The sequence below is a fragment of the Octodon degus genome, unplaced genomic scaffold, assembly GCF_000260255.1.
Source record: "Octodon degus isolate 3935 unplaced genomic scaffold, OctDeg1.0 scaffold00098, whole genome shotgun sequence".
NCBI lineage: Eukaryota > Metazoa > Chordata > Mammalia > Rodentia > Octodontidae > Octodon > Octodon degus.
Genome location: NW_004524674.1, coordinates 3,733,414 through 3,755,608, shown reverse-complemented (window position 1 = coordinate 3,755,608; position 22,195 = coordinate 3,733,414). Strand labels below are relative to the sequence as shown.

The window sequence follows — 22,195 nt, the reverse complement described above, 5'->3', positions numbered from 1 at the left end:
CTGGGAGTAAGGCGGAGCTGGAGGAGGAGTTTGAAGGAGGCTAGAGGAAAGGGGTGTGGCTGGTTTAAGAACCCAGATTACAAGCGCAATTTTTACCAATTTGTAATAGCGGGAAAAGTGGGGTTTTTTTTAAGGTCTCGCGAGAGCGAGCGAGTCGAACGAGTCAGACTTGGAAGTCTCTCGCGATAGAGCAATATTCCAGTAGCGGCTAGTCGGAAGCGGGGGAGTTGGAGGAATGTGAACGCTCTCGCGAGATTTGAAGGTGCGACGGCGACGACGGCCAAAAGAGAGGTTTGTAAACAAGGTAGTTCTCGGAGGAATCCCGGGTACTAAAGGGAAACGACTGGCTCATCTTCGGGGCATCCTTCCACCTGTAACACTTCTTTTAACCAGCCTTTTAGAACCGGGAGTCCTTCATATGACCGTCCAATGTTGGAAACGGCTTGACTTTCTTTACCGGAAACCCTTTTCCAGGGTATAGGAAGACGGCCCACCTGGCCGGAAGTTCCACCTCCTTGCGCACCCCCATCCTTCAGAAGTTTTTCTATTACCTGTGTTTGTCTCTGTTCCCTCTCCGCACCAGAAAAACGTACTTACTGTCTCCCTCTCGGCTCCATCAAACGGGTTGTGTATCTCACTCCCGGAGTCGGGGTTCCTTCCCCGACGCCCCCATGTAGCTGAGAGGTGAAACCTGGGGGTGACTGGACCCCTGGGACCCTGAAGGAGGGGCAGGGAGGGCGCAAAACCCGCTTTTACTCCTGCTACGGGGGCACAACCTCCTCAGCGTTTCCCCTCCCGCGGCCATGCACCCTGCGGCCTTCCCACTTCCTGTGGTTGTGGCCACTGTCCTGTGGGGAGCGACCCCCATCCGGGGGCTCATTCGAGCGGTGAGTCCAAAGAGCGGACGGGGGAGGGCGCTGAAGGGAGGGAGTTGAAGCCTGAAGGGAGACATGGCCATTTTTCTTTGCAGACCTCGGAACACAATGCCAGTATGGACTTTGCAGACCTCCCAGCTCTGTTCGGGGCTACCCTGAGTCAGGAGGGACTCCAGGTGATCTTCCCAGTTTTATACTTCCCCATATCCTCTATCTTGGACATAAGCTGAGTAATCATGTTCAGAGTGAAGCTAGAAGTATAAAAAGATAGATTAGGAACCAAGTCCATGTCTGTGTGGAATCCAGAACCTAGAAGTATAAGAAGACAGTTCATCCTCCAACTCCAAACTTGAAGACTAAAAATGTACCAAAATAAAAACGCTGGATGAAGTGGTGCTTCTCAATAGGTTCTGGAGCCCGTTGTTTGTATGACTTTGGATAAGCATTCTCTTTTTGAGCCTTTTAGTATATAATATAGGATAGCAACATAAATTATAATAGGGTTATTGTATGAGAAGACAATTAGGCAATCAGTTGTCTAGTAATTCATTATAAAGGCTGCTACACAAGAACCTAGTTGGGCCATGTTAGCGGATTGTAAGATGGGTAGTTGCAGAAATGAAGAGAGGCAGGTATATTCTGTGTACTGATGAGAGAAATGAGAAACAATTTCAGAATGGGACATGGATTACAACCAGGTTACTGGAACACAGAATTGACTTAGCCTATTTGGAACAGGAAGTGATTAATTAGTTTGCTGTAATTGTACTTCAGATGTAGATTTCAGATGTGGGTGGGATACTCAGACCCCATGAATAAGGGAGAAGAGAATTGTATAGCTGGCAGGGAGGTGGGCAGTACATTTATTTGGTGGGCCCTGTGGGAAGCAGCAGAACCTAGAGTGGACAAATCCAACTGATGTTTGCTTCTGCCCACCAGGGGTTCCTTGTGGAGGCTCACCCAGAAAATGCCTGCAGTCCTATTGCCCCACCACCCCCAGCCCCGGTCAATGGGTCAGTCTTTATTGCACTGCTTCGGAGATTCGACTGCAACTTTGACCTCAAGGTTGCTGAATGTGGAATGGGAATGGGAAGCTGAGGGTGAACAAAAACACCCAGAATGAAAAAGGTAAGACCAATGATGGTTCCTTATGCCCTGCCTTGTCTTCCTAGGTCCTAAATGCTCAGAAGGCTGGGTATGGTGCAGCTGTGGTACACAATGTAAATTCCAATGAACTGCTGAACATGGTGTGGAATAGTGGTAAGAGTTGATCTGGACAGCTGGGTATTCAGTAGAGTCAGACAGAGACAGTGGGAGGGCTAAAGGCTTAGGGAAAATTGTGTGTGTCTGAACCAAATGTCAGGATTCCCAAAGTATTTTAGGAATGGTAGATTGAGTTCATGGTGTAATGCCCTGATCCCTGCAGAGGAAATCCAACAGCAGATCTGGATCCCGTCTGTGTTTATTGGGGAGAGGAGTGCCGAGTACCTGCGTGCCCTCTTTGTCTACGAGAAGGGGTAGGACTTGTGGCCCCTTCCTACTCTTTCTTCAGCAGCTCCATGCTAACCTGGAGCCCAGCCCTCATCGCCCCAACCACTCAGCCTTGGCTTCCTTGCCGGCTGACTTTCCTCCCACTCTCTCCACAGTCCAAACCCAGTTACCCTCCCAGTTTTGCTTTTTTGACTCTTAAGATTGATCTTTTTCCCTCAGGGCTCGGGTGCTTCTGGTTCCAGACAACAGCTTCCCCTTGGGCTATTACCTCATTCCTTTCACTGGGATTGTAGGACTGCTGGTTTTGGCCATGGGAGCAGTAATGGTGGGTAGCTTGGGGAACCTTAGGGAAAGAACCAGTTTATATGGAGATGTGAAATCAGAGATCTGGAGATGGGAGGAGGGTGTGGTAGGTGCGTGAGATCAGTAGTGGTGAACCTATGGCATGTGTGTTATTAAGACAGAAGATGTTAATGTATGAAAGGGGTGTTTTTTTTTTTCAACGTTTGGATTTAATTGGAGTGTCACTTTGTGATTTAAAAAAGTGGGTTTGGGGTTGTACTTTGAGCATTCATCACTAATAGGTTCACCATCACTGTGCTAGATTGTGCAGTTACCTTTTCTAAGCCTGATCGCATCCACTCACCCTTCCCCTAGATAGTTCGTTGTATCCAGCATCGGAAACGGCTCCAGCGGAATCGACTTACCAAAGAGCAACTGAAACAGATTCCTACTCATGACTATCAGAAAGGTGAGGGAATAAGAGGGAGGGTCTTTCTCATGGCTTACCTGGTTCTGAAGGCCTCTGAGCCTAGGCCCTAAGTGGTACAAAGATAGGGCACTGAAATGGTTTTAGCCTGAGAAGCCACCTCTTCTCTTTACCTACATGTGCAGTGAGGACAGGAGAGAACAGAGCAGGATATGGAAAGCAATGATTAAATGAAGTAGTAAGGAGAAATGGTAGACTTTGGGCATAAGGAAGGGGAAGCCGGGTGTGGTGGCACATGCCTATAATCCCAGCACTTAAAAGGCGAGGCAGGAGAATCATTTGAGTTTGAGACTAGCCTGGACTGCAAAGTGAGCTCAAGGCCAGCCTGAACTGCATAGTGAGACCCTTTCACAAAGACTTTAAAAAAAAAAAAGGCTGGCCAGATAGCCCAGCAGATTAAAGCACCTGCTTAGGCAGACCCAGGGATTGGGGGTTCGATCCCCTGCTGGCCCTGTGCTGAGATGTTGTTGAGACTGGACAGGCATGCGCACCTGTAATCCCAGGGCTTGGGAGGCTGAAAAATGGGGATCACTATGAGTCTGATATGTGTAGTGAGACCCTGTACTAAATAAGAGTGGAAAGGAAAAAAAAAAAAAAAAGGACCGAGAGGAAAACAGGTAGGAGGCTGGGTTTTTGAGCCCTGGAGCCTCCAGTGTCCTTATAAGGCTATAGCAGAAGCCCTGCCCCCCATTTCCTCTCCTGTCTCTTACCCTCAACCCTCCTCCCCCAAACCCACTTCCCTTCTTACCTCTGCTAACTTACTTGGCCTTTTCAGCCCACATTTCACCTCCATCTCCAAGTTCTTCCATGTTCTGCCCTGCTTTAAGGCCTGGTCCTGCCTGCCTCAGTTTTAGCACCTCTGTGGCTCTGTAGAATCGGAATTTTTTTTTTTTTTTTTGTGGAACTGGGGATTGAACTCAGGCCCTTGCCCTTGCTAGGCAAGCACTTACTCTACTGAGCCATCTCCCCAGCCCCCATTTTTTGAAGGATTTAGTTGTACTACAAGCCTCTTAAGTTCTTACGGACCCTGATTCAGAGTAACTCAGTTAAGACTGGATTCCTTTTTCCCATAGGAGACCAGTATGATGTCTGTGCCATCTGCCTGGATGAGTATGAGGATGGGGACAAGCTTCGGATCCTCCCCTGTGCTCATGGTGAGGTTTTCACTGCCTGTGCCGGCACCCCATGCCCCAAACAGGTGCCAGGTACTTCACGTCACTTCTCTGCAGCCTACCACAGCCACTGTGTGGACCCCTGGCTCACTCAGACTCGGAAGACTTGCCCCATCTGCAAGCAGCCTGTTCATCGTGGTCCTGGGGACGAGGAAGACACTCAGGGGCAAGAGGGTGATGAGGAAGGGGAACCAAGGGACCACCTGGCCTCAGAACGGACCCCACTCCTGGGCTCCAGTCCCACACTCCCTACTTCCTTTGGCTCCTTAGCCTCAGCCCCTCTTATTTTTCCTGGGCCCTCAGTGGAACACCCACCCTCTCCCTCCTCTTCACCAGCCATCCCAGTTTAAGGCTCCCACACCCTGCACCTCTGGTAAGCTGCTGGCACAGGCACAGGCCTTCCTCCCTTAAATCTTCTCATCTGAGGGATAGAGGGAATACGTCCATCCCAGGTTTCTCCCTTACCCTGCCTCATCCTTTTGAAGGAATTGGGAGAATTGGCAAAGGAGCGATCATTTCTTGGCTTAATAAAATTGTTTTTGTGGACTAAGGGTAAGGTCATTTGCAAGAACAGGGGAACATCACATCCTTTGGAAACATTTTTTCTAGGGGAGCACTGGGAAACCTGTAGTCAAGAGGGACAGCACCAGTATTGCTGTGACTCAGAAGGGGAGCCCCACCTACAGATGAGGATGACTCAATTGGCCCTGCCTTACCCACAGGCTTGGACCTATTCTCTGGTCTGAATGGCTCTATTCCATTACCTACCAATTTGACTAACACACTTGAGGACCTAGGCTGGGAAATACCACCATAAAGGAACCAGGCCACTTGGGCTTAGTCCTGGACCTGGGAATGCAGAGCAGGAAAATGGAGTTCAGGAGGGTTCAATCTTGGACATGGAGGTAAGATGCGTAGACACAGCTGGACTTGGTGGTGCCTAAACCTTCCTGCTCCCAACTCCAGGCCAGGATAAAAGCACATCATAGTGCCTATCCTCCATCCTGACACCCAAGCTCAAACACCACAGCATCTTGTTAGAATCTTTTTTTATTCAGAAAAAAAAAAAAAACAAAACACCAAAAAAAAAAAATCAGAAACAAAACCAAAGTTTTTCCAACCACACATAGGAAGGGTTATGGGTAGGGGGAGGTATCTGTCCATCCAGCCCCAGCCCCCAGCCCATGTGGTTTTGGCAGCAATAAAGGATACGGGGTAATGACCCCCCAAATAAAAATTGTGTATGTGTGTGTTCGGGAAGGAGGGGGTGCAAAAGCAGTTGGGAATGGTGGGAGGGGAAGGGACAGACGAGGTCAGTACTGGGCACGCCGCAGGTGGGAGGCCATTTCATAACATTTCTTGTTGATCATACCACCGTGGACACCTTCTTTGCCCATCAGCAGGACTAGCGCTGGAGGAAAGAGAAAGAAGGCTAGGACCCAGGTGTCACAAATCCACCCCCTGCCAGCTGTTCAGCAGCTGTTCAGCCCTGGGGGCTGAAACCCAACCTCATCCTTCCCAACTCCCCCCCCCCACACACACACACAGGCAGGCTGTCAGTCACCCAGAAACAAAAGAGCTTTTCAAAAAGGGAAAATCAGCCTTAAAGGCTAGAAAGAACAAGCTAAAGTTTAGGGGTCAGAGGCTAATATACTAGATTCGCATGCTCAGGCTAGAAATGGCTATGGATGAGGAGCATGCCATCTCACTTTAACTGAAAAGAGCTCAAAAGATCAGAGTCACACTGATTTAGGATCCCAACAATTACTCCAAGAAAACAAGATTTCCAATCTGAATAATCTCAATGCAGGAAGTAATTTAAGAGGCAATGCAGTTCAACTTCTTTATGTTACAAGATGAGGAACTAAAACAAAACTAGAGGGACTATCCAAGGCACCAGCACCCAGCCAAATGCAAGGCTGACCCCTTAATACTGGAGAACTGCTGAAAAAAACCCAAAAAGATTTAAAAATTAAGTACACAGGGAACTCAGAGCCAGAGGAGGGATGAAACAAACTCACTCTTGGCAGTCATGGTGACAGTGACGTTGAAAGTAGGGGCTCCACCAGTGCTCTTGGTACGAAGATCCATGGTAAATTCCCCATCCTGATGCAGTGAGTCCCGGATCACAGAACATTTCTGACCCCCAAGTGTCAGCCCATTCACAAAAAAACTTGACCGATCTTTGCCAACCAGGACACCGACTTCAGCTGGCTAGAAGATCAATCAAGCACCCAAAGCGTTAGTGCACCAAGGTTCCCACCTTGTTCTCCAAGTGCCCACCTGTTTTTTTTTACTTCTCTGGGAGCTACTCTAGCGTGGTGGTGAGGGCTCTGCACATATCAATGAAATTTTATAAAGTACTGTGACAAGTTGGTACAGAAAGCATCATGATTCTGAAACCTAGTAAACGGAACCAGAGAGCAAAAATTAACAGATTCTTCCAATCATTGAGATCTGTGTTTAATATGAAAAGCAACACAGGAAAATAGGGGACCAAAAGCTAGTGAGGACAGTGGGGAAAGCCTTGGATGCTCAGAGTCTCCTTCAGGAAAAGCAGAAGCAGAGAGAGGGAGGGAGGGGGCGGGCAAGGCAGGAGAAGCAACTTTGCCCTTATTTGGTCAAAGGTTCTGCAGGAGATGTTAGGGGCCCGGACGCCTGGGTCTCCAAGTAACCTAAAGTTTAAGTCCAGGTATCTACATCTCAAGATAAGGAAGCAGACCCCTGGAGGCTTTCTGGTAAAGTTGGAAAACTTGTAGGAGGTTGGAGCTAGACCGGGTAAACCAGCTTTAGGGTCTAAATACCCCAGGGAAACTTTCTCCCCCTCCCCCTTACACCCCAAATCCCCGTATCCGGTCCCCTCCCGCCCGGAAATCCCCTTCCCCCCTTTCGAACTTCCGCTACCCCTCCCCACTTCCGGGCAGTGTGGCCAGGGGAGGTGGCTGTAGGGACAGCAGCAGTCATCCCTTATTCCCTCACTTATACCAACTTAGAACTTCTTACAAAGTTCCCCTGCTCCAGGCCCCGACATATGGCGGGAAGGGAGGGCGAGAGTACTTCCGGGATTGGCCACACAGGAATGTTGAGGCCAACGTGCAGAATTGGGGGTGTGTGAAGCGGCCTCACCCTCTCTAACGGAGTTAGGAGGAGCAGGGAGTCCACCGAGGACGGGCGTAGTGATCAAGCCAACGCGCCTTTCCACCCGCATTTGGAAGAACAATGGTGGAAGAGGCGCAAGTCGGCGGGCTGAGGGAAAAGTCAGGGCTCCCAAGTCCCTGCTCAATCACAATTTCTGGTTAAAAATTGCAGCGCGTGCCCGCCCCGCCCTGGGGGAGGCGGAAGTGGGCCGCCGCACCGGGCGGCGCGCCCCTCCCCGCCCTATGCCCCGGATGTAACGCCCCGTCGCGGAAAGCGGGGCGACTGGCGGGATGGACGCCGCCAGGGCCGTAGGACTTGGGGACAGCAAAGCGGCCGGTTCACGTGCAACCGCCATTCGCGCCGGTTCCGGGGCAAGGACCCGGTTTTGGCCTCTCCCCGGCCTCCGTAGACCCCGCCTGCCCCCACCCTCAGGAGTCTAAGGCCGGCCAGTGCCTGGGACCCCGCAAGCCTCTCAGTACCGTGATGTTGACGAAGGTTTTCCCGGGGACGGCGGCCCAGACAGAGGGCGAGTCCTTATAGCCCACGATGGCCGCGTCCTGACAGGTCCCGTCCGCCATGAGGTTGTCGATGTAGGCGTTCCACCCGGCCATGGCGTTGGTGCTGGGGCTGCTGTCGGCACTGCTGCTTGGGGCCGCGGGCTGGGCTCGGGCAGGCGGGCGGGGATAGGCGGAGAGCTCGGGGCACGCGCTGCCGTCCGGACCTCGGCTGTGCTAGCAGTGCAGCAGCCCTCGCACCGCCACTTCCTGCTCCTCCTCCCCCCTTCTAGATTTTTATTTGCAAAGGGCGGTAGAGGCGGGGCCTTCTTCCCATTCCCTCCCTCTCCTCTTCTCCTGCCCAGATACCGAACTTTGCAAATGCAATTTTAAAAATCCCTCCCCCTATTGCAAAATTTGCAGAGTTCGATGGAAAGCAACGTGAAAGGCTGGGGGGTCTGGCGGAGGACGGGCTGTTAGGGTTTGCCTAAGTCCGCACAGTATACAAACCAGAGTTGGTAGAGGAAAAGGGAGTGAACCAGAGGAGAGAGGAAAAAGAAAAAAGAAGGAATTAGTAACATGCAAATTGAGCAAATTAAAAAGAGTTCGGGGAACCCAGGGTTAAAAGGAACGACTTCTTCCCCCACCTCCGCCGGAGGGAAGGAACGGCAGTCTGCGGCGGCGCGTGCGCCCGCGCCTGCGCCGGGGCCGGGAGGGACAGCGCGCGGGGCGGTTGGGCCAACCTCGAGGTGCCGGTGCTCGGCCGCGCGCCTGGCTGGTCCGATTTGGACTCCTAGAAAGGCGGGCGGACCAAGGGCTTGTCTCCCGCCAAGCGGAAGGGGCGCTGGCGTGCGCGCTGCCGCCTCAACAGTATTAATTTTACTTAAGAGAGTAAAAAGGAATTTGACGAAGTATTCTAGCTGTTTTTAGGGCTGAAAACCCATAGGGGCACCTGTCCCCCGGCTCTGCCCGAGGCATACAGATTGGGCTCTTTCGAGCACATCTCCACTGCAGGGAATTAGCCTTTCCCAAGACTGGCCCTAGCCCAAGGCCTCCCTCCGAGCTCCAGCCTCGCCCGTCCTCCGGCCAGCAACTTGGGTCACCGGCAGTGCCCCTTGGCCCAGCGCTGCAAAGGTCATCACGTGCGGGCGCCCAAGGCGGGCGGGACTAATTTTCCAAAGCGGAAGAATACTAAACTTCCAAAGTTGGCAACTTTTTCAAGAAGGGGAAAGTCCCTTTTACTTGCGCCCTTGGGTTTTTCTTCTTTCCCAGTAAAATTTATCTTAAAGCCGTAATGCGCTATCAGGTCACTTGCCGCCCCACATAGAAGGGGTCAGCAGCCTAGCCAGGCTGGCCCTGGTGAACCATCCCCCAAACTCGCAGCCGAGGGGCTGGGTCGCTTCCGGTCCCTCGGGGGAGGGGTGACGGGGTCACGCAGGGCCTCTCAGGCAGGCTGCAAGGGGCTTCGCTTCAATCTCATCCTCCCAAGTGCATTGGCAGAGGTTCTCTTGTGTCCACCGCAGTCCCCGACGCCCCCAAGCCGGTGTTCCTGGACAGCCGCGTGGCTGAGTCACTGGCGGGCCCGGGCGGAGCCGCACTCGGGCACGTGGCGGGGCTCCCCGCCCGCCGTCTCCTGACCTCTGGCCTGCACGCTCCCCACCCGAGGGTGGAAAAATCCCGGAGGGAGCGGCCAGAGATAAAGGGGACAGGAGAGATGGGAGATGGGGGGGAGACACGTAGGGCACTTGGGCTGGAGGCAGGGAGGCAGGACGCGCGGGGCGGGAGAACTCAAGAGAGGGCCCCGGGGTGAGTCACCAGGCGCAGGCTCCTCGGATGCCGGCGGGAGGGGCCGCGGAGTTGGAGCGTAGAGCCGACGTGTCCCGAGATCTCTGCCCATTGGCCGGCCCAGGATGCCACAGGACTCGGGGCAGATCCCACACTCACCCCCCAGACTCTCCCAGCCGGAGAGTTACCTAGTGTAGATACCCATTTCCTGCAAGGCTGCAAGTAGACGGAGGAACCGGCTTCGAGGTCCAGATGCTCATAAAGGGCCACCCCCTCCTCCAGTCCATTCATTTTGTTTCATTCTTGAGTCAACACCATTCACTGATGGGCAGGGGCCGCGCGCAGAAGCCCCCACAGTCGGTGAGGAAAGGAGGCCCTGACTGACAGGCTACATGCTGGGCAACAAGTGCTGTCCTAGCACTATCAGCAGGGCACGGCGCCCTGAGCCGGCCCGTCTAAATTGCCCCCTCACACGCGCACACACACTGACCGAGGGTAGGATGAGTGGCTGTTATGAAGACCCTGAGAGGTGAGATATTCTCGCCTTTTGGATGAGCGTGTGGGGTAGGATGGGGCGGGGGTTTAAGTTTTATGCTCTAGAGCTCGCCCAGCATCCTGGCCCCTTCCCCCACAGAGGGCACAGCGAGCATGTGTGGATGTCAATCCCGCAGCCCCTCTTCCAGGCCCCCTCCCCAGCCCTGCAGAGCTCAAGTTACCTCTGGCCTTTCCTAAAGGGCACTAGTTCCTCTTTAACCTTTGCAACTAAAGGGGAATATAATCCTGGGCAGGAGAAAGACCCCCTAATCTAAAGCCCCTCCCCTTTTCCTCCCAAGGAGTGGAATTTAAAGTAGGAATTTTTATTGGGGGACAGAGAGAAAGAGGGGGGCTAGTCATTAACCTTTGGAGAGAGGCAGGTGCTTAGGACCACATTCTACTTTAAGCTGTAGTGGGCACTTGGCTGCCAGCCCCAAGTGGAAGGGGGAGGCTGAAGTGAGAGAGAGGCGGGGCTGGCTGGGGGACAGGGTGCCTGGGGATAAATGCCCAGCCTGAGAGGGGTTGAGCTGACACTGTCCCAGCTGCCACCTCGACTCAGAGCTCCATCCCGAGCTCCAGGGAAGATACTCCAGGTCTGGTGAAACTTTTCAGTCACAGCGGGTGGAGATGTGGGTGTTGCTGGCTTAAGAGAAAAGGGAAATTTCAACTTTTTTTTTTTTTTTTTTAAATCCTGGAGTGAGGGTTCTGGGAAGAGCTGGGCCAAAGCTGACAGGATGGCAAACACTGGGAGTTCCCCAGGATATGGGAAGGAGGCTTTGAGGAGAGGCAGAGATGAATAGAGAAACAGTTGAGGCTAGGTACGGACTCCTGAGGCCTATGAAGATTTGGGGAGCAGGAAAATGAGAACCAGGGAGGATTTGAGGGTTAGGAAGCCATAGAGAAGAGACATTTTGACCAGAAGGATGGAAGAAGATATAGCACTGTCTTGGGGGAGGTAAGCGTTTAGGGAGTGGTGGGATGCAAAGAGTTATAAGGCAGGGGCCCCTGAATTCTTAGGGTGGGAACAGGAGCTGTTGGGGGGAGCTGTGCCTGCCTCTTTGGTCTGTGACCTTTCTAAGAGGTATTTTTAGCTCTAGCACCTGCCCTCTTGGGGTGTGGAAGGCTCTTAAAGGGCAAGAGATTTCTAGTTTCTTAAGGGATCAAGTGTCCAAACTCACTCCCACCTCCTGTCCTACAGCTATGGCCATGCAGAAAATCTTTGCGCGAGAAATCCTGGACTCCAGGGGCAACCCCACAGTGGAGGTGGACCTGCACACAGCCAAGGGTAACAACAGACCCATTGAATCAATTTACTTGGGAGATGCTAAACTCACCTTGCCTTTGCCTTTGTGTTCTGTACCACATCCTATCTTTTTCTAAGGCTCCTTTCCCCAGACTTCCTCCTGGCCCTCCTCTTCCAACTGGAGAAGCTGGGAGAAACCTAATTCCCTCTGTGCACTGGCTTTTTATCTCTGCACCCACGGAGTAAACACAGCTTTTGGGGATGGGGTGAAGAGCTTTCTGTGATCTTCCAATTCTTCCAGGCCGATTCCGAGCAGCTGTGCCTAGTGGAGCTTCCACGGGTATTTATGAAGCTCTTGAGCTAAGAGATGGAGACAAATCCCGGTACCTGGGGAAAGGTGAGCCAAGACCAACAGGAAGGACCTTGTGTGGGCAGTTTCAGGACATGGGCCTGCAGGTAGAAGACTAGAACCCAAAACCCTTGAGGAGCTGGGGTCCATGGACTTAGAATTCTGAACCCTCTCCCTGACTTCTCTAGGAGTGTTGAAGGCGGTGGAGCACATCAACAAGACTCTAGGGCCTGCTCTGCTGGAAAAGGCAAGTGGAAGAGTTAGTTTCCCTTGCCCTGCCTGTGCCCCTGTACTTCTCACCCTAAGCAGTCCCTCTCCCCAGGTAGTCTTTTCTCCCCCAAATATTTTCACAGAAGCCAAACCTTGAGAAATCTAACCTCTTTCCCCACCCCCTCAAACCTGTCCTTCTAGAAACTAAGCGTCGTGGATCAAGAAAAAGTCGATAAATTTATGATTGAGTTGGACGGGACAGAGAATAAGTGTGAGTGAAGGCCCAGAGGTGGGGAAAGAGTGGGATATCTGAGGGGTAGAGAGAGGTCACAGAGGCTGAGGTATGGCTGCGTTTTTTTTCTGTGTGCCATATTTTGGGGCACACCATAGCTGGATAGCTTTATTCCACAGGCGTTTCCTGATGCCTGCCCTGCTTGCCAGGCTCAGGATAGCAACAGGCAGGCATAGATGTGAAGCTGACACATCTCCCTTGGGTGGGGGCTCCCAGAGCTCCTTAAGTTGCTGGGGGTTCTGGTACCAAAAAAACAATGCTGTAGTTTGGAGCTTTGGACCCTTTTGGGGATATTCAAGAAAATAGCCCCAAACCTTGCAAAAGAAACTCTCACTCTTCCCACTTTCCTCCTTCCAGCCAAGTTTGGGGCCAATGCCATCCTGGGCGTGTCCTTGGCAGTGTGTAAGGCAGGAGCAGCTGAGAAGGGAGTCCCACTCTACCGACACATTGCAGATCTTGCTGGGAACCCTGACCTTATACTCCCAGTGCCTGTGAGTGTTCCTGGCCCTGCCAGATCTTGGATGACAGAGCTGCCCCCTCAGCCATCCATGGATGCTGAACCAGTCCTTGGGAAATCTTTTCAGACCCAGCTCCTAGGAAGCAGTTTCCTGAAATGGAGTATCTCCTGCTGCAGTCTAGCCCCTCCCTCTTTCCCACAATCCAAACTTGCCCGAAGCCTCTTTGTGCTTCCTTCCCTGGCTATGTCACTGGTTTCCTTCACATTCCAACTCCAAGCTGGTAACTCCAGCTTCATTCCATTCCTGCATCCTGCCCCGGAAATCAGATTGAAAGCCTCTGCATGGCAAAGATCTTGGTATTTCTTGGTATCTTCTCAAGTCCTTATTAAACCAATATGCTCTTAGAATTTAATTTCAGTATGTTACCATTTATTGTTTACTAGGAAGGTTGTGTAACAGCATGGATTCTAGAAACAAACTGCTGGCCCTGTGAGATTACTAGTTGTGTGGTCTGAGGCAAGTTGAGCTGTCCCTGCCTCAGTTTGCTCATCTGTAATGTAGGGAGTAATCATAGTGCCCAGCTATATAGAGGTATTTTAAGAATGAGATGAGCTCATTTATTTATTTATTTATTTATTTATTTATTTTTTTTTTGTGGAACCAGTGATTGAACTCAGGCCCTTGCACTTGCCAGAGAAGTGCTTATTCCACTGAGCCATCTCCCCAGCCTGATGAGCTCATTTATGTAAAGCATTTCTAACAATGCCATAAAAAGGTTAAGCTAAGAACTTCATATTTACTTTCCCTAAGTTTTAGCAGAAGATCCTAGAGGAAAGTAGGTAGGAAACAACCCCATTTTATAGAAATAAGGAGAAAGGTTCTGAGAAGTAAACTTACCCTAAGCTACTTAGTTGAGACAAGGAGATCTGGGCTGGGGTGTGAAGGTCAGGGTTAGAGCTTCCATCCCTTTTTTGTCCCTCACAGCCCAGGTCTGAGCACTCTCTCCCTGTCTCAGGCCTTCAATGTGATCAATGGGGGCTCCCATGCTGGAAACAAGCTGGCCATGCAGGAGTTCATGATTCTGCCTGTGGGAGCTAGCTCTTTTAAGGAAGCCATGCGGATTGGTGCTGAGGTCTACCACCACCTTAAGGGGGTCATCAAGGCCAAGTATGGGAAGGATGCCACCAACGTTGGGGACGAGGGTGGCTTCGCACCCAACATCCTGGAGAACAATGAGGGTCAGTGCTGAGCACCTGGGGTGCAGATTCCCTGGGCCACCACGGTGGGAGAAAGGGGTATAGAAAGTGAGGGATATTAGTCTCAGGTCCTCTTGGTCTTTTCTAGCCCTGGAGCTGCTGAAGACGGCTATCCAGGCAGCTGGTTACCCAGACAAGGTGGTGATCGGCATGGATGTGGCAGCATCTGAGTTCTTTCGCAGTGGGAAGTATGATCTTGACTTCAAGTCACCTGATGATCCTTCCAGGCACATCACAGGGGAGAAGCTTGGGGAACTGTATAAGAACTTCATTAAGAACTATCCTGGTGAGCCATAAGAGTTGTTCCAGGGTTCCTGCCCAAGTTCCCTCTAACTGCCTAACACTGATTTCAGGGTGCAGCTTTGCTGTGACTTGGGTCTGTCCTATCCTCAGCCCCGTTGCCATCCCCATCCAAACCTGTCACCCCTCCATGAGGCTGATTCGGGTTATAACACTGACTGTACTCCCAACCTCCACCAGTGGTCTCCATTGAGGACCCCTTCGACCAGGATGACTGGGCCACGTGGACCTCATTCCTCTCGGGGGTGGACATCCAGATCGTAGGGGATGACCTCACAGTTACCAACCCCAAGAGAATTGCACAAGCTGTTGAGAAGAAGGCCTGCAACTGTCTACTGTTGAAGGTTAACCAGATTGGCTCAGTGACTGAGTCCATACAGGCGTGAGTACCTCCTGAGCTGCACTCACCATAGCCATCCATAGCCCAGCTCTGCCCACTCCACTAGTCTTGCCCACTAACTACAAGTCTACCTTTCCCCTGGCACCTGACCCATCCACACCTTGACTTCAAGACCTTAACTAATCTCAGCCTGACTCTTAACAGCTTTGCCATTATGGCCGTGCCACATTCTCCACCCCCATCCTATATTATTCCTTTCTTCTGGGTTCCGCTGCTTCTCCCACCAGCATCTCAGGAGCCTCCAATTTAAGATCAAAAATCTCTCCTACTTCCCAAAAACTTGCAATAAAGTCCAACCCAGTTCCTGCTTTCCCAGTCCAACAAAACCTCATTAAATGTGTTTTCAATGCAGCTGTAAACTGGCTCAGTCTAATGGCTGGGGGGTGATGGTGAGCCACCGCTCTGGGGAGACTGAGGACACGTTCATTGCTGACCTTGTGGTGGGGCTCTGCACAGGACAGGTACTCATGGCTTCCCTTTAATTTTCTGAGCAAGTTTTCTGGGTGGTCCTCAGCTTCCTGCCCAAGCTGAACGCCAACATACAATGCTCAGGCAGGCCCAACATCTTAGCCTCTCCCAAATCTCTCTTCCTATCTCAGATCAAGACTGGTGCCCCATGCCGCTCAGAGCGCCTGGCCAAATACAACCAACTCATGAGGTACAATGGGTACAGTGGCCTAGGAAATGGGGAGCTGAGCACTACTGGGCTAGAAGGCAGTGGCTATAACTTTGTTTACATTCTAGGATCGAGGAGGCTCTTGGGGACAAGGCCATCTTTGCTGGACGAAAGTTCCGTAACCCAAAGGCCAAGTGAGAAGCTGGAGGCTCCAGGACCTGACAAGATAGACCCAGGCCTACAAATCCTTCTCTGAGAAATAAAACTGGTGCCACATAAGACTATTTTGAGTGCTCCTTTATGGGAGAAGGTAGACGGGAAGTGGGAAGAAAGAGGCAGAGAACACATGTATAGGACATGGAAAAAGAGAGGAAGTTAGGGGGAGTGGCTCTGAAAGTCCACATTTTGGAAGGAGGCTAGGGGAAGCAGTTACACGTGAATGGAGCTAGAGAGCACTGATGGAGCAAAGAGCTAGCTCCAGAAGAGGACAGAAATAGGTAGAACAGGGCCAAGGGCCCTGCCACCGCCATGAGGCAGGCTTGCCACTCAGTTGAAGTAAATAGCCTAAGTGTACTATGGAAAAAAAGCCACAGCAGGGCTGGGAGTATAGCTCAGTGGCAGAAGTGCCTTCCTGGCAAGCACAAGCTCCTGAGTTTAATTCTTAGTACTAACAAACAAAAAAAGCTACAGAAGCCCAAGTGCTTTGTGAGGATGAATGATAAGGTGGACAGCTACTGCTTCTACAGGGCCTACAAAGATCTAGAGATGTCCTCATTGATGTGTACTGAGCTGTGTAATCTTTGAAGCCATCCTGTCAGATGTTGTTATCACCACTGCATGGGTGAGGAAACTGGCACAAAAAGCTAGAAAATATCTTACCCGAGGTAACAGAGTTAGCCAATGGACAGAACCAGGATCCAAAGCCAGGCCATTTGACTCCATCACTTTTAATATATATATATATATATATTTAGTACAGGGTCTTACTACACAGATGAGACTTGTAGTGATCCTCCTGTTTTCAGCCTCCCAAGTGCTGGGATTACGGGCGTGCACCATCACACCCAGTCTCAGTGCACCCTGGATGGGGGTGCAGGGCTGGCACGGCACGCAGGGGGTTTCAGTCCCTGGGTCTGCCTAAACAGGCACTTTAATCCACTGAGCTATCTGGCCGACCCCACCTATGCTTTTAAAATACTCTTACATCTCTTTTTTTTCTTTTGGCAGAACCGGGGATTGAATTCAGGCCCTTGCGCTTGCCAGTGAAGCGCTTATTCCACTGAGCCATCTCCCCGGCCCTTAAAATACTCTTAAGCTAGGTGTGGTGGCACATGCCTGTAACACTAGCATTCTGGAAGGCTGAGGTAGGAGGATCACAAATTGGAGCCCAGTCTGCTCAACTTCGCAAGAATCCGGTCTCAAACAGTAAGAAGATTGGGAATGTGCAGGACCTGGGTTCAACACCCAGTAACAAACAAAAAAGCACTATCTAGGGGCTGGGGAGATGGCTCAGTAGGGATAAGCACTTGACTGGCAAAAGCAAGGATCTGAGTTCAATCCCCAGTCCTGCTAAATAAATAAATAAATTAAATAAACAAAAAGGCACTATCTAGTAAGTCCCAATCCCAATAATTGGTTACCTTTGATTCACACAGACAACAATTTTATACTATCTAACTTAATATTATTTTTCTCCTCTGGCTGTGTCTCTAAGACCTGTTTTTCTATGTACCAAATAGGGTGTTGGGTCAAACAGTGTTTATTGAATGTAAAGCAACCCAGCCCCATGGGGAAGAAAATTCCAAGAACAGAGAATAATACAGATTAAATATCCACTTGTGCATTCACTCTTTTACACACACATCACACATACACACAATTATACACACATATACATATCCACGCTCCAACAGTGACAAACACCTGCTTCCCCCCAGCCTGAGTGACAGTTGGCAGAAGGTGGTTCCAGAGTGGGGCTTCAGGATGGGTCCTAATAGCAGCAGTCTTCTCCCTCCCTACCCCTTGCCCTGCCCCAAGAGGTCAAAGGGAGCTGGTGGGGTTCCTAAGAGTTAGTTGGCAACTCTTCCCCACTCTGCCTCAGACGCTTCTTGGCTCGGATCTCATTCATGGCCTCTTCAATGGAACGTGTATCCCTCTTGTTGGCCACAGGCACTGGGGAAGAAGGGAAAGTGGGCAGGACCTCAGCCTCTGCTCACATCCCCCATCCTACCGTCATGGCTCCCCCAGCTCCCTCCATGGCTTACCACAGCCATAGGTCTTATTGGCCTGTAGCATGTGGGCCGCATCCTTAGCTGCCCCTTTGCCAATAAGGTGGCTATACTTGTCCTTGTAGTCACTGGCAGGGCTCACCACCACAGGTCCCTGCTGGGCTGCCTCCTCCTCCTGCTGCTGGGCCAGCTCCTTGGGGCACAGACATAGGGCACTGGTACTCAGGGGCCTGACTGTGAGCCCTTACAAATGTTGGTGGCAGTTGTTGGGTTCCAGGGATTGCCAGGCACAACTCACCTTTAGCTTTCGCTTCTCCTCAGCCTTCTGGGGATCCCACTCCTCTCCATGGCGGTATGATTCCAGCTCTTCATCTGAAGGTGCAAACTCCTGGAGAAGAAGGAAATGGTGGAGTTAGGAGTCCATATAAATGCTTAATCCCATTCCTGTCTGCCAGGTGAAGGGACTGGCTGAAAAGGGGAGTGAGGAACTCAGGCCTTTTACCTATTTTTGGTTTGTCTTTCTTTTCTTCAGTTTTTAGAGACAGGGTCTTGCTATGTAGTTCAGGCTGGCCTTTTTTTTTTTTTTTTTTTTTTTTTTGCGAAACAGCTCACAGCTCTGACTTGTAGTGATCCTCCTGACTCAGCCTCCCCCATGCTGAAATTACACGAGTGCGCCACCACACCCAATCTTGGGCCGGCTTGGCGCAAGGTTGGCATGGCATAAGGTAGCAGAGATAGAATTTGGGTCCTTGCACGTGCCAAGCAGGTATTTAGGCCATGGAGCTATCTCCCCAGCCCCTGGCTGGCCTTGAACTTGTGGCAAGCCTCCTGACTCAGCATCCCTAGTGCTGGAATTACAGGGTGGACCACCTTGTCCTGCCTCTTACCTTTTTGAAGATCATGACATAGCGACAGTCATCATCTTCCCCAAAGGAGAAGGATGTTAGGCCTGCTACTTCCACCACATCATGTCTGAGAAAGGAAGGCAGAAAAGAGTGTGTTGAGCTATGAGGAAACATATGATTGCCCCTTGAGAGGTCCCCTGCTGGCCCTTTCATGCCCCCAAAGCCCATATCCCGCCTCCCCCAGCCCTGAGACACTCACAGTATGCTCCTCTCTAGCTTGTTCATAGGCTGAAACTTTTTCTTGATCTGCCCACTGTCTTGGATGAAATCTGACACTTCTTTCTCCATCTTAGGAGAAGGAAAGGGAAGAAGATATGAAATAATAGCTCCACCCAAGTATCCCTCTCCCCAACTGGGCCAATCAATGGCCCTTCTCTACCTCCCTCCACCTTTCCCAGCCATCACACCACTAACACTTAGGCTTCACCTCCCTTAAGACATTTCAATACAGCTCAGTCCTCAACCTTTCAACTCAAACTTATTGGAAGCCTTCCTGAGGCTGCCTTTGCTCTGCATAGTTCTCACCCTTTTACGAAATTCTATTTTCTGTTGTTTCTCTTGCTCTTGTAGTTTCTTCAGACGGGTAGCTTGCTCTGTGGGTAAGAAATGGCAGCATGAGACTGGGGAAGCAACATGGGTGGGGAAGAAGGAAGGCTTAGAAGGAAGTCTGGTGTCCACTGGAACGTGTCAGGTTGGGAAGATAGGATTACTGTTAATTCACCAAACGTATACTGATGCTTATTACAGACTGGGCACTGTGCTAGGCTCTAGAGTACCAGGATGATGAACACACAGTTCTGCCCTTCAAGAGCTCATGGATCAGTGGGAATGACTGAGGAGGCCAGACTACGGATTGTCTATGTGGAAAAGGGGAAACTATCCAACTTCCTATATCTCATAAATCCCCTCCCAACTTCTTATTTCTATAAACAGGACAAAGCTAAAATTGCTAATCTAATATCCTTTTTCTTTGGGGACATAGGTATCTAAGGTGAGTTATTAAGAACCTCTCCAATTTAGCCAGGAATCCTGGTACATGCCTATAACCCCAGTACTCCTAGAAGCTGAGGTACAAGGATCACAGGTTTGGGGCCAGGGAGATAGCTTAGTGGAATAAGTGTTTCCCTGGCAAGCGCAAGGGCCTGAGTTCAATCCCTAGTTCTGCCAAAAAAAAAAAAAAAAAAAAGAATCATAGGTTTGAGTCTAGCCTAGGAAACCTAGCTCTGGAGATAGCATAAAAAGCTTTTCTTCCTTAGCCTGCCTTTACATCAGTATCAAATTCTATGTGTCCCTAGAAAGGGGGGGGGGACTAAGGATCAAATCCATGCATGCTAAACACTAATATGATCACTGGACTACATGCCTATCCCTAAGACAAGTACATTTCTACCCTGAGGCCCTTATGCTTGCCAATTTTCCCTGTGATGGAATTTTACTGCCTCTTGAGTTTTGGGCAAGTACTTAATTTCTTCCATTGTGATTATGAGTGAACAACATTCACTCTCATCTGTGATTTTCCTTTTTTTTTTTGCCGAACTGGAGATTGCCAGGCAAGCACTTATTCTACTGAGCTGTCTCCCAAGCTAGGCAAGTACTCCTTCCTACTTTTGTGTGTGTGTGTGTGTGTGTGTGTGTGTGTGTGTTTAATAGGGTTTCACTGTGGCATTCAAACTGGCTTTGAACTATGCAGCCCAGGTTGGTCTTGAAGTCACAGTGATTCTCCTGCCTCAGCCTCCAGAGTGCTGAGATTAGAGGCATGTGCCACCATACCTCACACCTCTTCCTACTCTTGTTCCTTAGCCTAAAATGCACCCCCTCTTCTGCCACATCTAAGAAGTCTACTTCTTCCACAATATATAAATCCCTCTCAGTTGCACTGAACCTCTGTTTTGTAATCACTCCATGCTTTTGTATATGTTGTTCCTTGCATTTGGAATTTTCCTCCTCTTACAAACAGTAACTGCCACGAGTCAGTTACTTCTTCCTCTGGCATCCAAGCATATTTTGGCTCACTAGAGAGCCATGTGCTCAGCATTAACACTCTGTAGGGTTTTGTCTTGCCTACCAGACTATGAGTTAGTTACTGGGTGCCGAGCATGCTGATCCTCTGTCTAGTCATTCTCCGGTGCCACAGGGCCTTACAGCCTAGAAGCTCCCATCTCTCTGACCTTGTTATCAGCACCTCTTGTCTTGGCCACTGTTTTCTAACTGGGTTTCTTCTCTGCATCTTGAGAGGTGGCATAAGATTATGGCTAAGAATGTAGCTTTAGGCAGGAATGGTAGCACATGCTTTTAACAGCAGCACTCTAGAAGGCTGAGGAAGAAGGATCACCAGTGTTTCCTGTCTAGCCAGTCTCAACAAAAGGAGGAAAGTGGGGAGGGAGAGCTTTACCTGCGTTTGAAACTCACTGACCTCGGGCAAGTGACTACATTGAAGATGCCTAGTCTGTCAGCTGCAGCTGAGATTCCAGCACCTCAACAGTCGCCTGACCAGCAGATAATTCGAGTCTCTCTTCCCAGTATGCCCTCTCCTTTCTCAGAATTTGCAAATATACTTTTGCCCCTAAATACTTTCATCCTTTCTCTCACAGTAATTTATTAAACTCCTGTGTGATCATTTCTTCAGTGAGCGCGAAACTCCTGTGTGATTATTCCTTCAGTGTGCGACCCATCTCAAAGTAGGTGTTTAGCAAATAGGGGACACTATTGCTTCCGCGGTCCCACCGGGCCACACCCTACGTGGGCTGCCGAATTGGAGTCCGCTTGCTGGGAGGCGGATTGTGGCCAATTGGACCCGGGTAGCATTCTCTTCTCTCCAATCAACTTCATGACCCGCCCGGGAACCTCAGGAATTTAAGGGTAGATAGGAAAAGGGTTATTGAAGAGAAGGCTGTGGCACAGGCTTAAACCAAGAGGGAGGGGCGGATGGACACGGAAGACCCAGCAACCAATGGGAAGTGCGGTGTGTTGGGTGGGTCAGGAAGAAGGTTCAACAACACTTAGAAGGTAGAGCTTTGAGATAGCTAATAGTGGTGAAAGAACTGTGGATGAGCGCGCCTTGAACCCAATCGGAATAGAGCTGGAGGTGGTGAGGTGGCCGTGATAGAAGCGTAAACAATTCTCCAATCAGAAAGAGGGAAGGTGGGTGGGCCTGGAGGCGTCTTCCCAATCAGAGCTCACCAAGAGTTGATAGGCAGGCCCGTCGGCTAATTGGAAACAAGGACTGCGGTAGGTCGGGGTAGAAAAGAGGCAGGAGGTTGACGCCACACGTCAAGCAGCCAATCACCGTCCGCTAAGAACAGCAGGCGGGCCGGTTAGCCCTATTAGGGACTGTGAGGGTCTCAGAAGGGGCCTGTGAGGGGTCTTTTAAAGTACAAGAGGCAGCACCATCCAAAGAGGGAAGAATGCGATCCTGAGAACCGGGCGAAGAAAGGTGGTTGTGAATTTGGGATCCTCACCTCGGGCCTTGCGCCGCGTCTCCTGGTCACCGAGGCTGGGTGGCTTCTCCATGGAGCTTAGGATGGAGCCCAGTAGGTCCGCCATCTTGGGAGTGACTGAGAGGGGGCGGTGCATTTTAAAGGGAAGGGCGAAATGCCTTTAAGGCCGGAAATACGTCGGAGGCGGAAAACTGCGCACTCTCCCTGTCAGGGCGCAGGTCCAAGGCCCGCGACCGCGGCGTC

General features: G+C 50.8%; 4 protein-coding genes across 8 annotated transcripts; 2 read left to right on the top strand and 2 right to left on the bottom strand.

The window, feature by feature from the left end:
• The first annotated feature begins 54 nt into the window (after positions 1 to 54).
• Rnf167 (ring finger protein 167) lies at positions 55 to 4,857 on the top strand. 4 transcript variants are annotated; one of them, XM_023723268.1, is made up of 10 exons: positions 55 to 291; positions 394 to 887; positions 971 to 1,051; positions 1,815 to 1,940; positions 2,048 to 2,135; positions 2,302 to 2,392; positions 2,586 to 2,691; positions 3,024 to 3,132; positions 4,209 to 4,289; positions 4,365 to 4,857. In XM_023723268.1, the coding sequence occupies exons 2-10, from the start codon at positions 804 to 806 to the stop codon at positions 4,655 to 4,657; spliced, it is 1,059 nt and encodes a 352-aa protein (XP_023579036.1). In that variant the 5' UTR covers positions 55 to 291; positions 394 to 803; the 3' UTR covers positions 4,658 to 4,857. The 4 variants fall into 4 exon arrangements, with proteins under 4 accessions (XP_023579036.1, XP_023579037.1, XP_023579038.1 ...); XM_023723269.1 differs by having other exon boundaries at positions 55 to 304; XM_023723270.1 differs by lacking the exon at positions 394 to 887.
• Positions 4,858 to 5,345: 488 nt separating this feature from the next.
• On the bottom strand, positions 5,346 to 8,685 carry Pfn1 (profilin 1). The gene is made up of 4 exons (XM_004638334.2): positions 8,587 to 8,685; positions 7,925 to 8,426; positions 6,329 to 6,521; positions 5,346 to 5,718 (listed from the first exon to the last, which is right to left on the bottom strand). The coding sequence occupies exons 2-4, from the start codon at positions 8,054 to 8,056 to the stop codon at positions 5,621 to 5,623; spliced, it is 423 nt and encodes a 140-aa protein (XP_004638391.1). The 5' UTR covers positions 8,057 to 8,426; positions 8,587 to 8,685; the 3' UTR covers positions 5,346 to 5,620.
• Positions 8,686 to 10,769: 2,084 nt separating this feature from the next.
• On the top strand, positions 10,770 to 15,663 carry Eno3 (enolase 3). Of its 2 annotated transcripts, XM_004638330.3 has the most exons (12): positions 10,770 to 10,851; positions 11,457 to 11,543; positions 11,803 to 11,898; positions 12,039 to 12,097; positions 12,262 to 12,331; positions 12,710 to 12,843; positions 13,826 to 14,048; positions 14,155 to 14,352; positions 14,547 to 14,748; positions 15,119 to 15,227; positions 15,366 to 15,424; positions 15,511 to 15,663. In XM_004638330.3, the coding sequence occupies exons 2-12, from the start codon at positions 11,459 to 11,461 to the stop codon at positions 15,578 to 15,580; spliced, it is 1,305 nt and encodes a 434-aa protein (XP_004638387.1). In that variant the 5' UTR covers positions 10,770 to 10,851; positions 11,457 to 11,458; the 3' UTR covers positions 15,581 to 15,663. The 2 variants fall into 2 exon arrangements, with proteins under 2 accessions (XP_004638387.1, XP_004638386.1); XM_004638329.3 differs by lacking the exon at positions 10,770 to 10,851 and having other exon boundaries at positions 11,455 to 11,543.
• A 1,460-nt stretch (positions 15,664 to 17,123) lies between these two features.
• Positions 17,124 to 22,092, bottom strand: Spag7 (sperm associated antigen 7). Its single transcript, XM_004638333.2, has 7 exons — positions 21,974 to 22,092; positions 19,041 to 19,108; positions 18,715 to 18,803; positions 18,498 to 18,582; positions 17,909 to 17,998; positions 17,647 to 17,803; positions 17,124 to 17,554 (listed from the first exon to the last, which is right to left on the bottom strand). The coding sequence occupies exons 1-7, from the start codon at positions 22,086 to 22,088 to the stop codon at positions 17,445 to 17,447; spliced, it is 714 nt and encodes a 237-aa protein (XP_004638390.2). The 5' UTR covers positions 22,089 to 22,092; the 3' UTR covers positions 17,124 to 17,444.
• Between the last annotated feature and the right edge of the window lie 103 nt (positions 22,093 to 22,195).